Here is a 12,616-nt window from a genome sequence, read left to right as displayed (position 1 = left end):
CTCCAGGCAAGCATAGTTGGCTCATAATGACTTGCAGTGTAGTAATGAAATGTAGTGTAGTCCTGTGTGGTTCAGTTGGTAGGGCATGATGCTTGCACCGGCAGGGTGATGGGTTCGTTTCCCACAGGGGAACCGTATAAAAAAGTATAACAATGCTTGCATTCAGTACTGTAAGTTGCTCTGCATAAGAGTGTCTGCTAAAATGTATAATGTCAATGTTTTACATAATCGTGCACTATAATGCACCATTTTCTCATTAATCCTGATTAAGATATGTTACATGTACTTAAAACCGGAATATTTGCTGAAGACCTCACATTGGGTTAATCTTACACAGATGTGTAAAATGTCACCGCATTGTATTTGAATGAACCTGGCCTTTTGAACCAGCACTCCCCAGCTATTTCACTTCTTTGGGACTGTGGTTAGCATACTCACCTTGGGGACAGGTGACCAAGGTTCAAATACCACCAGTGGTGGTACTTACTCCTGTTGGTAGCTGCATTCGTGTCAGAATGTATGACAGGCCTAAGATGCTGTATGACAGTTGTCAGGAGATTTGATAGCATCTAACCTAAGGGTTGCCACTCTTCCCTCTATCTCTTCTGAATGCCCTATCACCATGCTACTGTGTACAGTACAACATTTCAGGGGATTGCCAATGATTGGACATATATTTTTTATGGATTTTTCACAGCCTTTAATCTAACACTGTTTATAAAGGAACCTGTAGGATGATTTATCAAGGGTTGCATACTTGCACAATAAAATATTTTGTTTATTTAATAAAATAAACAGAAATCAAGTAAGAACAAATATGGTCAATGTTCTACCTTGTAGGCTTTCATAAGGTCCAGTGGATCCACGCTGGGGCCCTCCAGTGTATCCTGGTTCTGTAGCAGGCTCCTCACAGTCTCCTCCATACTGCAGCAACACAGAGCATTGGGACCAATCAGAACATAGACCATGCAATAAACAAGCCGGGAGGGCATGCAACAGAAAATGGTTGTACAATAATAGTGAAGACATCAAAACTATGAAATAACACATATGGAATCATGTAGGAAAAAAAAGGATGTAAATAAAAACATTTAGATTCTTCATGATTCTTGATGACAGCTTCGCACACTCTTGTTATTCTCTCAATCACCTTAATGAGAAATGCTTTTTTAACAGTTTTGAAGGTGTTCCCACATTTGCTGAGCACTTGTTGGTTTCTTTTCATTCACTCTGCGGTCTAACTCATCTCAAACCATCTTGGGTTGAGGTCGGGTGAATGTGGATGCCAGGTCATCTGATGCAGCACTCCATCACTCTCCTTCTTGGTCAAATAGCCCTTACACAGCCTGGAGGTGTTTTTTGGGTCATTGTCCTGTTGAAAAACAAATGATAGTCCTACTAAGCGCAAACCAGGTGGGATGGTGTTTCGCAGCAGATGGTAGCCATTCTGGTTAAGTGTGCCTTGAATTCTAAATAAATCACAGACGGTGTCACCAGCAAAGCACGCCCACACATCACACCTCCATGCTTCACGGTGGGAACCACACATGCAGAGATAATCAGTTCACCTACTCTGCATCTCACAAAGACAAGGCAGCTGGAACAAAAAATCTCAAATTTGGACTCATGAGACGAAAGGTCAGATTTCCACCAGTCTAATGTCCATTGCTTGTGTTTCTTGGCACAAGCAAGTCGTCTATTCATATTGGTGTCCTTTAGTAGTGGTTTCTTTGCAGCAATTTGACCATGAAGGCCTGATTTTAAGCAGTCTCCTCTGAACAGTTGATGTGTCTGTTACTTGAACTCGGTGAAGCATTTATTTGGGCTGCAATCTGAGGTGCAGTTAACTAATGAATGTATTCTCTGCAGCAGAGGTAGCTCTGGATCTTCCTTCCCTGTGGCGGTCCTCATGAGAGCCAGTTTTATAATAGCGCTTGATGGTTTTTGCGACTGCACTTGAAGAAACGTCCAATGTTCTTGAAATGTTCCGCATTGACTGACCTGTCTTACGGTAATAATTGTGTTTCTCTTTGCTTATTTGAGCTGTTCTTGCCATAATTTGGACTTGGATTTTTACCAAATAGGCTATCTTCTGTATACCAGCCCTACGTTGTCACAACACAACTGATTGGCTGAAACGCATTAAGAAGGAAAGAAATTACACAAATTAACTTTTAAGAAGGCACACCTGTTAATTGAAATGCATTCCAGGTGACTACCTCATGAAGCTGGTTGGGAGAATGACTATTTTGAAAAATCTCAAATCTCAAATATATTTTGATTTGTTTAACCCTTTTTTGGTTACTACATGATTCCATATGTGTTATTTCATAGCTTGATGTCTTCACTATTATTCTACAAGGTAGAAAATATAAATAAAAGAAAGAAAGACTATTGATGAGTAGGTGTGTCCAAACTTTTGACTGGTACTGTATAAATATAATTTATTTGTATTTACACTACCAATCAAAAGTAGGTCGCTTAGAAATGTCCTTGTTTTTTAAAGAAAAGCACATTTTTTGTCCATTAAAATAACATAAAATTGATCATAAATACAGTGTTATAAATTACTACTAAATTACTAAGCACAAGTCATGAGGCTGATATTGGATGCGTTTCAGATCGACACCCAGGATAGTGTGTCAACCAACACAACAAAGTAACACTTTATTCTAAGGGACACATAAGGCATGACTATTTCCCAGCTGACTTAGCCATCATATAAAAATTATGAATGCATAGTGTAACCACATTATCAAAACCCCCTAACTAACAACAAGTAGCCTACAAAGGGGCCATCAGTCGCCCATTGTATCCATGCTTTAAATTTCTCTACTGGTGAATGCTTTGCCCATCAGTTAGTAACCTTTGCAAACAACCATCATGCTAGCTGACATTTGCACTCTTACTCCTCATTAAACTGGCAGATCCTTGTTTACTGATTTATAATTGCTTTCCCTTAGAGCAATGGATGTTTGAGAGACACTGACCGCGTTTCCCATAACGCTGTACTCAGTGACATTTTGCCCAGTCATTTCCATAGCAACCCTTCTCTGCTTAATGCATGTGGCACGGATATTAGTCCAACCCAGCTAACTGTGACCAGGCCTTTGACAGTCTTGCTAGGCAACACTTTCAGAGAGGGTCTTGGATATTGGAAATTAACACTGTCATTGACCTGAAACCCACCCAGCAAATGAAAAGGAGAAGTGAGGCCACTAACAGTATGCTTGACTAGGAGGAAATGACAAACAAATTACATGAATTTTAGCTAGAAAGAAATGAAGGATTGAAATAAATAAAACAATAAAGGAAAGTAACGAAATTCATCAATGCAACAATGCTACACAGTTGTAGTTTCACAGTACTTTATCCTAATAGATACATTTAATTCAATTTATTAGAAAAAAGTATTAAGAACAACAGATTCACTGTATGATATTTTGTGGTTACATAAGCATAGAAATTGCTGAGCTGTATCAAAGGTTTGCATAATACTGTACTATACTAAAATAATTTTCACACTGCTCTCCCTCATTGATTTCTTACCATGACGTTTAGCCATAACCTCTTCTCAATCCTGCTGAGGGAGCCCCTCTTCTCAGAGCTTGTCTAACCATCATACTGGACACTCCATCCCCCCTTTCCCTGCTCTCCATTCACTTGTCACACTGACTGACCTTGACACTCGGGCTAACCTATGGCAGCCTGGTGCTTTGTGTCACAAAGTTTTACATCACTGTTTCATTCACAGATATCACTGTTTCAATCAATGTATTCTATACCAGTCTCACTACATCTCAGCTATGTCTCATTCAGAATATCATTCATATCCCCATCTCAGTGCTATTCCATTTATCACAGCGTTTTAGTTTTTTTTTGTTTTTTGGGGTGGATCAGCTTTAATAGTGCAAATAGATTGTGGCTTCTATCAATGTAATTGTCTGCATTATTTCCAATCCCACATATATATTTGTTTTATAAATATACTGTACCAGTCAAAAGTTTGGACACACCCACTCCTTCAAGGGTTTTTCTTTATTTTTACTATTTTCTACATAGTAGAATAATAGTGAAGAAACAGCAAAACTATGAAATAACACATGGAATCATGTAGTTACCAAAAAAGTGTTAAACAATTCAAAATATATTTTATATTGGAGATGCTTCAAAGTAGCCACCCTTTGCCTTGATGACAGCTTTGCACACTCTTGGGATTCTCCCAACCAGCTTCATGAGGTAGTCACCTGGAATGCATTTCAATTAACAGGTGTGCCTTCTTAAAAGTTAATTTGCAGAATTTCTTTCCTTCTTAATGTGTTTGAGCCAATCAGACGTGTTGTGACAAGGTAGGGGTGTTATACAGAAGATAGCCCTATTTGGTGAAAGTCCAAGTCCATATTATGGCAAGAACAGCTCAAATAAGAGAAACGACAGTCCATCATTACATGAAGGTCAGTCAATCAGGAACGTTTCAAGAATTTTGAAAGTTTCTTCAAGTGTAGTTGCAAAAACCATCAAGCGCTATGATGAAACTGGCTCTCATGAGAACCGCCACAGGAAAGGAAGACCCAGAGTTTAAGTTCATTAGAGTTACCAGCCTCAGAAATTGCAGCCCAAATAAATGCTTCACAGAGATCAATTAACATACACATCTCAACATCAACTGTTCAGAGACGGCGTAAATCAGACCTTCATGGTCGAATTGCTGCAAAGAAGCCACTACTGAAGGACACCAATAAGAAAAATAAACTTGCTTGCACCAAGAAATACGAGCAATGGGCATTAGACCGGTGGAAATCTGACCTTTCGTCTGATGAGTTCAAATTTGAGATTTTTGGTACCAACCGCCGTGTCTTTGTGAGATGCAGAGAAGGTATTCATTGATCTGGCCAAGGCTTTCGACTCTGTCAATCACCACATCCTCATCGGCAGACTCGACAGCCAACTACCAACTACTTCTCTGATAGAGTTCAGTGTGTCAAATCGGAGGGTCTGCTGTCCGGACCTCTGGCAGTCTCTATGGGGGTGCCACAGGGTTCAATTCTTGGACCGACTCTCTTCTCTGTATACATCAATGAGGTCGCTCTTGCTGCTGGTGAGTCTCTGATCCACCTCTACGCAGACGACACCATTCTGTATACTTCTGGCCCTTCTTTGGACACTGTGTTAACTACCCTCCAGACAAGCTTCAATGCCATACAACTCTCCTTCCGTGGCCTCCAATTGCTCTTAAATACAAGTAAAACTAAATGCATGCTCTTCAACCGATCGCTACCTGCACCTGCCCGCCTGTCCAACATCACTACTCTGGATGGCTCTGACTTAGAATACGTGGACAACTACAAATACTTAGGTGTCTGGTTAGACTGTAAACTCTCCTTCCAGACCCATATCAAACATCTCCAATCCAAAGTTAAATCTAGAATTGGCTTCCTATTTCGCAACCAAGCATCCTTCACTCATGCTGCCAAACATACCCTTGTAAAACTGACCATCCTACCAATCCTCGACTTTGGCGATGTCATTTACAAAATAGCCTCCAATACCCTATTCAACAAATTGGATGCAGTCTATCACAGTGCAATCCGTTTAGTCACCAAAGCCCCATATACTACCCACCATTGCGACCTGTTGTCACGCCCTGGTCTTAGTATTTTGTGTTTTCTTTATTTATTTGGTCAGGCCAGGGTGTGACATGGGTTTATTTTGTGGTGTGTTTTTGTATTGGGGTTTTAGTAGGTATTGGGATTGTGGCTTAGTAGGGTTGTCTAGAAAAGTCTATGGTTGCCTGAGGCGGTTCAGAGGCAGGTGATTATCGTTGTCTCTGATTGGGAACCATATTTAGGCAGCCATATTCTTTGAGTGTTTCGTGGGTGATTGTTCCTCTCTCTGTGTTTGTTGTCACCAGATAGGCTGTATAGGTTTTCACGTTCCGTTTGTTGTATTGTCCCAACATGTATGAAAATTACCACGCTGCATTTTGGTCCGACTCTCCTTCGACGGAAGAAAACCGTAACACCTGTTGACTGGCCCTTGCTTCATACTCATCGCAAAACCCACTGGCTCCATGTCATCTACAAGACCCTGCTAGGTAAAGTCCCCCCTTATCTCAGCTCACTGGTCACCATAGCATCTCCCACCTGTAGCACACGCTCCAGCAGGTATATCTCTCTAGTCACCCCCAAAACCAATTTTTTCTCTGGCCGCCTCTCCTTCCAGTTCTCTGCTGCCAATGACTGGAATGAACTACAAAAATCTCTGAAACTGGAAACACTTATCTCCCTCACTAGCTTTATGCACCAACTGTCAGAGCAGCTCACAGATTACTGCACCTGTACATAGCCCACCATAATTTAGCCCAAACAACTACCTCTTTCCCTATTGTATTTAATTTATTTATTTTGCTCCTTTTCACCCCATTATTTTTATTTCTACTTTGCACATTCTTCCATTGCAAATCTACCATTCCAGTGTTTTACTTGCTATATTGTATTTACTTTGCCACCATGGCCTTTTTTTTGCCTTTACCTCCCTTATCTCACCTCATTTGCTCACATCGTATATAGACTTGTTTATACTGTATTATTGACTGTATGTTTGTTTTACTCCATGTGTAACTCTGTGTCGTTGTATGTGTCGAACTGCTTTGCTTTATCTTGGCCAGGTCGCAATTGTAAATGAGAACTTGTTCTCAACTTGCCTACCTGGTTAAATATAGGTGAAATAAAAAATAATACAAAAAGGTGAACGGACGATATCTGCATGTGTGGTTCCCACCATGAAGTATGGAGAAGGAGGTGTTATGGTGTGGGGGTGCTTTGCTGATGACATTGTCTGATTTATTTAGAATCCAAGGCACACTTAACCAGCATGGTAACCACAGTATTTTGCTGCGATACAACATCCCATCTGGTTTGTGCTTAGTGGGACTATCATTTATTTTTCAACAAGACAATGACCCAACACACCTCTAGGCTGTGTAAGGGCTATTTGACCAAGAAGGACAGCGATGGAGTGCTGCATCAGATGGCCTGGCCTCTACAATCACCTGACCTCAACCCAATTGAAATGGTTTGGGATGAGTTGGACCGCAGTGAAGGAAAATAAGTGCTCAGCATACATGGAAACTCCTTCAAGACTGTGGGAAAAGCATTCCAGGTGAAGGTGGTTGAGCGAATGCCAAGAGTGTGCAAAGCTGTCATCAAGTTAAAGGGTGGCTACTTCGAAGAATCTCAAATATAAAATACAAAAACGTTTTTGTTTACTGCATGATTCCATATGTGTTATTTCATAGTTTTGATGTCTTCACTAATATTGTACAATGTAGAAAAAAGTAAAACCCTTGAATGAGTAGGTGTGTCCAAACTTTTGACTGGCAATATATTTTCCTTTATTTGTCCTGAACCCTATCACACCTCCCCTAAAGGGGTAAACTATTGGACAACAACACTTATGCGTCTCCTTCCAGCTTATACAGTACATACTGTATACATTTTACAGACACAGTATATTTTACATGAGTTATCTTTTTTTGTTTTTAGTCCTGTCCTTCAGCTATCTCTCTGAAGACCATCCAGTTTTGATTTCAATTTGCCATATATTTTTCAACTGAGCTTTGATGTTTCAGAACTTCTGAACCTTTCTATTCTCATAGTTTCTGTAGGTTTTTACATTAAAGATAAATAATATAATAATACTCTTAGCAAAAAATGTTTATCGATTGACTATGACTTTTCAGATCACCCAGCAGTGTTCTTTGTAGAGTTAACTCCAGGTAAATGTTGCAATTCTTCAGCCATTCCTGAACCTGAGACCAAAAACAGTACCAAAATAAATTATCTAATGATTCGGGTCTCTTCATAGCAAATTCTGCAGAGCTGGGATGGTTGTATCCCCAATATATAAAACATTCTATTTGTTGCAAGAATTTTGTATAATTTAAATTGAAAAACTAAGACTTGAATCCAGCGTTGTTTTGTGTATCAGTTCATAAATCATGCGCCATGGAATCGGTACGTTGAAAATCTCTTCCCAACTATTTAGCAATCTGTATTGCAAATCTGTATTTTTTTGTCCTTAAATGAAACTGCTATACTTTTTTTATCTCACAATTTTCTTTAACCATTTCAGTCTTTAACACAGGGAAGACAGACAAGTTCCTTACTTTCCCCCCCTTCCACTTGCCTCTTCCATTTTTGCAGTAATGCTGTAATTAGTTGGTTGTAATTTTGGACAGAGTAGACATGTCCATATATTTTGTTCACTTCATGTGTGACAACTCCACCCGTCCTGTTTAGGATTTAATTTACAAAGATTATATCGTTTTTAAAACAGTTTTCCAAAAATAAAAGTTTATTTGATCAATTAGTATATTTGAGTTTAACCATAATATTTATTGTAATATTTGTTCTATCTTTACTGGTGGATTAAACTGAAATTGCAACCAGTTTTCTATGGCTTGTTTTAAAAATGGCTATATTTTGGAGATTAAATCATTTTCAAATAACCAAAATAAATGGTTTCAGCAATCTGAATAAGGGAAAGGGTCATTATTGAGCATGGGGTGAGCCATTCTTACTTATTTGCTAGAGAACCAGTTCGGATTTAAGTATAACTTTTGTATGACTGAAGCCTTTAGTGAGTTGTGATGTCTTCACTAATGCTTTAATATTAAATCATTTCTGCCCTCCGAATTCATATTCATTATATAAATAGGCCAGTTTAATTTTGTCTGGTTTACCATTCCAAATAAAATAGAATATGTTTTGCTCATATACACTGAACAAAAATATAAACGCAACATGTAGTAAACAAAGTATTGGTCCAATGTTTCATGAGCTGAAATAAAATATCACAGATATTTTCCATATGCACAAAAAGCTTATTTATCTCTGTGTGCACAAATTTGTTTACATCCCTGTTAGTGAGCATTTCTCCTTTTCCAAGATAATCCATCCACCTGACAGTTGTGGCATATCATTAAACAGTGTGGTAATTACACAGGTGCACCTTGAGCTGGGGACAACACAAGGCCACTCTAAAATGTGCAGTTTTGGCTCAGTGACACAGTTGGTACAGCATAGCACTTGCAACGCCAGGGTTGTGGGTTCGATTCCCACAGGGGACCAGTACCAGAAAAAGTACAAAGATGTATCTACTGTATACATTTTACAGACACAGTATATTTTACATGTGTAACCCCTCCACCCCAGGACCTCCACATCTGTCTTATTCAGCTGCAGGATCATCTGAGACCAGTTGCGCGAACAGCTGATTAAACTGATTAGTATTTCTGTCTGTAATAAACTCATTCTGATTGGCTGGGCCTGGCTCCCCAGTGGGTGGGCCTGGCTCCCCAGTGGGTGGGCCTATGCCCTCCCAGGTCCACTCATGGCTCTTCATCGACCCTATCCTCGCTACATATTCGTCGCCAGACCCACTGGCTCCAGGTCATCTACAAGTCCATGCTAGGTAAAGCTCCACCTTATCTCAGTTTACTGGTCACGATGGCAACACCCACCCGTAGCACGCGCTCCAGCAGGTGTATCTCACTGATCATCCCCAAAGCCAACACCTCACTTGGCCGCCTTTCCTTCCAGTTCTCTGCTGCCTGTGACTGGAACGAATTGCAAAAATCGCTGAAGTTGGAGACTTTTATCTCCCTCACCAACTTTAAACATCTGCTATCTGAGCATCTGAGCAGCTAACCGATCGCTGCAGCTGTACATAGTCCATCGGTAAATAGCCCACCCAATTTACCTACCTCATCCCCATACTGTTTTTATTTATTTACTTTTCTGCTTTTTTTGCACACCAGTATGTATCTCTACCTGCACATGACCATCTGATAATTTATCACTCCAGTGTTTAAATTGTAATTATTTGCCTACCTCCTCATGCCTTTTGCACACAATGTATATAGACTCTTTCTTTTTTTTCTACTGTGTTATTGACTTGTTTATTGTTTACTCCATGTGTAACTCTGTGTTGTTGTCTGTTCACACTGCTATGCTTTATCTTGGCCAGGTCGCAGTTGCAAATGAGAACTTGTTCTCAACTAGCCTACCTGGTTAAATAAAGGTGAAAAAATGGCTGTGCCCCTGCCCAGTCATGTAAAATCCATAGATTAGGGCCTAATGAATTTATTTCAATTGACTTATTTCCTTATATGAAGAGTAACTCAGTAAAATCCTTGAAATTGTTGCATGTTGAATTTATATTTTTGTTCAGTATAATTTTTTTAACAAGTAATTAGGTGTTGGCAGGGCCATAAGCAAATGGATAAACTGGGATATGACTAAAGAGTTAAATTAGGGTGATTTTTCCACAAATAGTCAGGTATTTTCCTTTCCTTGGTAGCAAGATCTATTTCTGCTACCTTTCTATTAAAATGTATTGTAGTGAGACCATTTTTTTCTTTTGGGATATGAATACCAAGTTTGTCCACTTCACCATCAGACCATTTTATTGGTAAACTACATGGTAATGATCCAACATGTAATACAGTACAGTATAGTAAACACCATTTGGTTGTAATTCAGAGAGTTTAGAACAATTATCTAGATCCTCTACGAGGCTTTGGAGGGATCCAATTGTGGATTTAAAAGAAAACATCTATCATCAGCATACAATGACACCTTTGTTTTTAAGCCCTGGATTTCTAGCTCCTTGATATTATTGTTCTGATTTTAATAGCTAACATTTCGATGGCCATAGTAAATATGGCTTTGGGGATGACCAGTGAAATATACCTGCCGGAGTGGGGGGTTACTATACATAACTTTAACCCATTGTATAATAGATTCTCCAAAATGGAAATATTCCAGGCATTTATATTTAATGTCCAGTCATACTTCATCAAAAGCCTTTTCAACAACAGCTTTGTCTACTAAGCCTGGTTTCACAGATTTTTCATAGTGTTCTAGTGTTTCCACTACTTGTCTTATATTCCCTCCAATGTATCATCTATGTAAAAAAGAGTTCTGATTAGGATGAAAAATCTCGTACAGTAGCTTTATAATTCTATGCACTAAGTGTAAGGAGCCTCCAATTTTTTTTGGGGGGGGGGAATATCAGACTTTCTTGTTGAGTATTGGATAATCTACCATTTTTATAGGAGTGGTTAAAACTTAATAATGGTCCTCTGAGTACATGAAAAAAAGGTTTGGTATACCTCCACTGGTATGCCATCCAGCCCTGGAGTTTTCCCCAGCCTTAAAGGTTTTAATTGTATCAAGTTCCTCACCTGTAATTTGGCGTTCACATGAGTCTTTCTGTACAGCTGTTCATTTTACATGATGAATAGAAAACAAATCTTTACAATTAACTTTGGTTCGTGGAGATGGAGTAAACTGTAATGAAAACCTAAATTTAAAGTACTTTGCTTCCTCTTTCAAAATATGGTTGGTGAATCATGGGTGACTCCATTTGTAACAGGTTATAGTAAATTATTTTGATAGCATTTCTATGTTGAAGATTAAAAATAATTTGGTGCATTTTTTTCCAAAATTCCATCCAGTTCACTTTATTTTTTAATAGTATATTACACTTGATCTTTCTTGAATAAGTTAGTTATTCACTGCCTCCATGGTACAGTTTTTATTGCTATCTGTACTGTTAGTCTCTCTATTTCCTTTGTTAATATGAACTCTTTTGACCTAAATTGCTTTGGTTTTAAAGATGAGTATTGCATTGGCCTCTAAAGGCACATATAAAAGCTCCCATAGAATAAGGTGATCTGCTCTACCTATGTCATGTTGGAAAAGGTCAGTTATAAATGCGTCTGTCCTGGTCAATAACAAGTTGTCATCCAATAGGCTTTGATTCAATTTCCAACATCCTCGTCCACTTGGTAATTCTGTCAGAGTAATGTATATGCCAATTATTGGATGGTCCTAGCGCATTTAGTCCCGTATCAACACAAGGTAAAAATGTCATTCTGCCCCTGAACAAGGCAGTTAACCCACTGTTTCTAGGCCATCATTGAAAATAAGATTTTGTTCTTAACTGACTTGCCTAGTTAAATAAAGGTAAAATAATAATAATAATAATAATAAAACATATCCACAACTAACTAATAATATGCGTAATAATGTAGGCACTTCATACAAAGGATTGTTACCTATAATTAGGACCAGCATTACAAAAATAACATTGTTTGGCAAGCAATTAATATTTTGTGAAACAGTTATTGTAATTCATCCTATACTTTCCCTAACATCATTACCCCTTAGCAACAGATGTGGGATACATACACACACTCTCCCCACCGTTCCCCCTCAAACAACCACAAGCTCAGATGTTCAACAGTTGTTCCATCCCTGAGCCAAACTCAAGAGAATAATTGATGCGCAAATGCATATACAGTTATAGCTGTTTGAGAAGGCATGCAAAATTGAGCAAGAATGGGGAGATTTGCTTAACTTCATATGGCTGCAAGGGCAGTATTGAGTAGCTTGGATGAAAAGGTGCCCATTGTAAACGGACAGCTCCTCAGTCTCAGTTGCTAATATATGCATATTATTAGTAGTATTGGATAGAAAACACTCTAATGTTTCCAAAAATGTCAAAATATTGTCTGTGAGTATAACAGAACTGATAAGGCAGGCGAAAC

General features: G+C 38.8%; 1 protein-coding gene across 1 annotated transcript in view; it reads right to left on the bottom strand.

Annotated features, from left to right (window-relative positions):
• LOC116357684 (nck-associated protein 5) overlaps nucleotides 1-12,616 on the bottom strand; it is a 78,706-nt gene that overhangs the window by 54,322 nt on the left and 11,768 nt on the right. The window contains exon 2 of the mRNA XM_031805445.1: nucleotides 834-924. Coding sequence (XP_031661305.1) covers nucleotides 834-924 — 91 coding nt within the window. The remainder of the gene's footprint in view (nucleotides 1-833; nucleotides 925-12,616) is intronic.

This window comes from Oncorhynchus kisutch, linkage group LG26 (genome assembly GCF_002021735.2).
Source record: "Oncorhynchus kisutch isolate 150728-3 linkage group LG26, Okis_V2, whole genome shotgun sequence".
NCBI classification, from domain to species: domain Eukaryota; kingdom Metazoa; phylum Chordata; class Actinopteri; order Salmoniformes; family Salmonidae; genus Oncorhynchus; species Oncorhynchus kisutch.
Note: the sequence above shows the minus strand (reverse complement) of the source record. Positions and strands in the feature narration are given on the sequence as shown.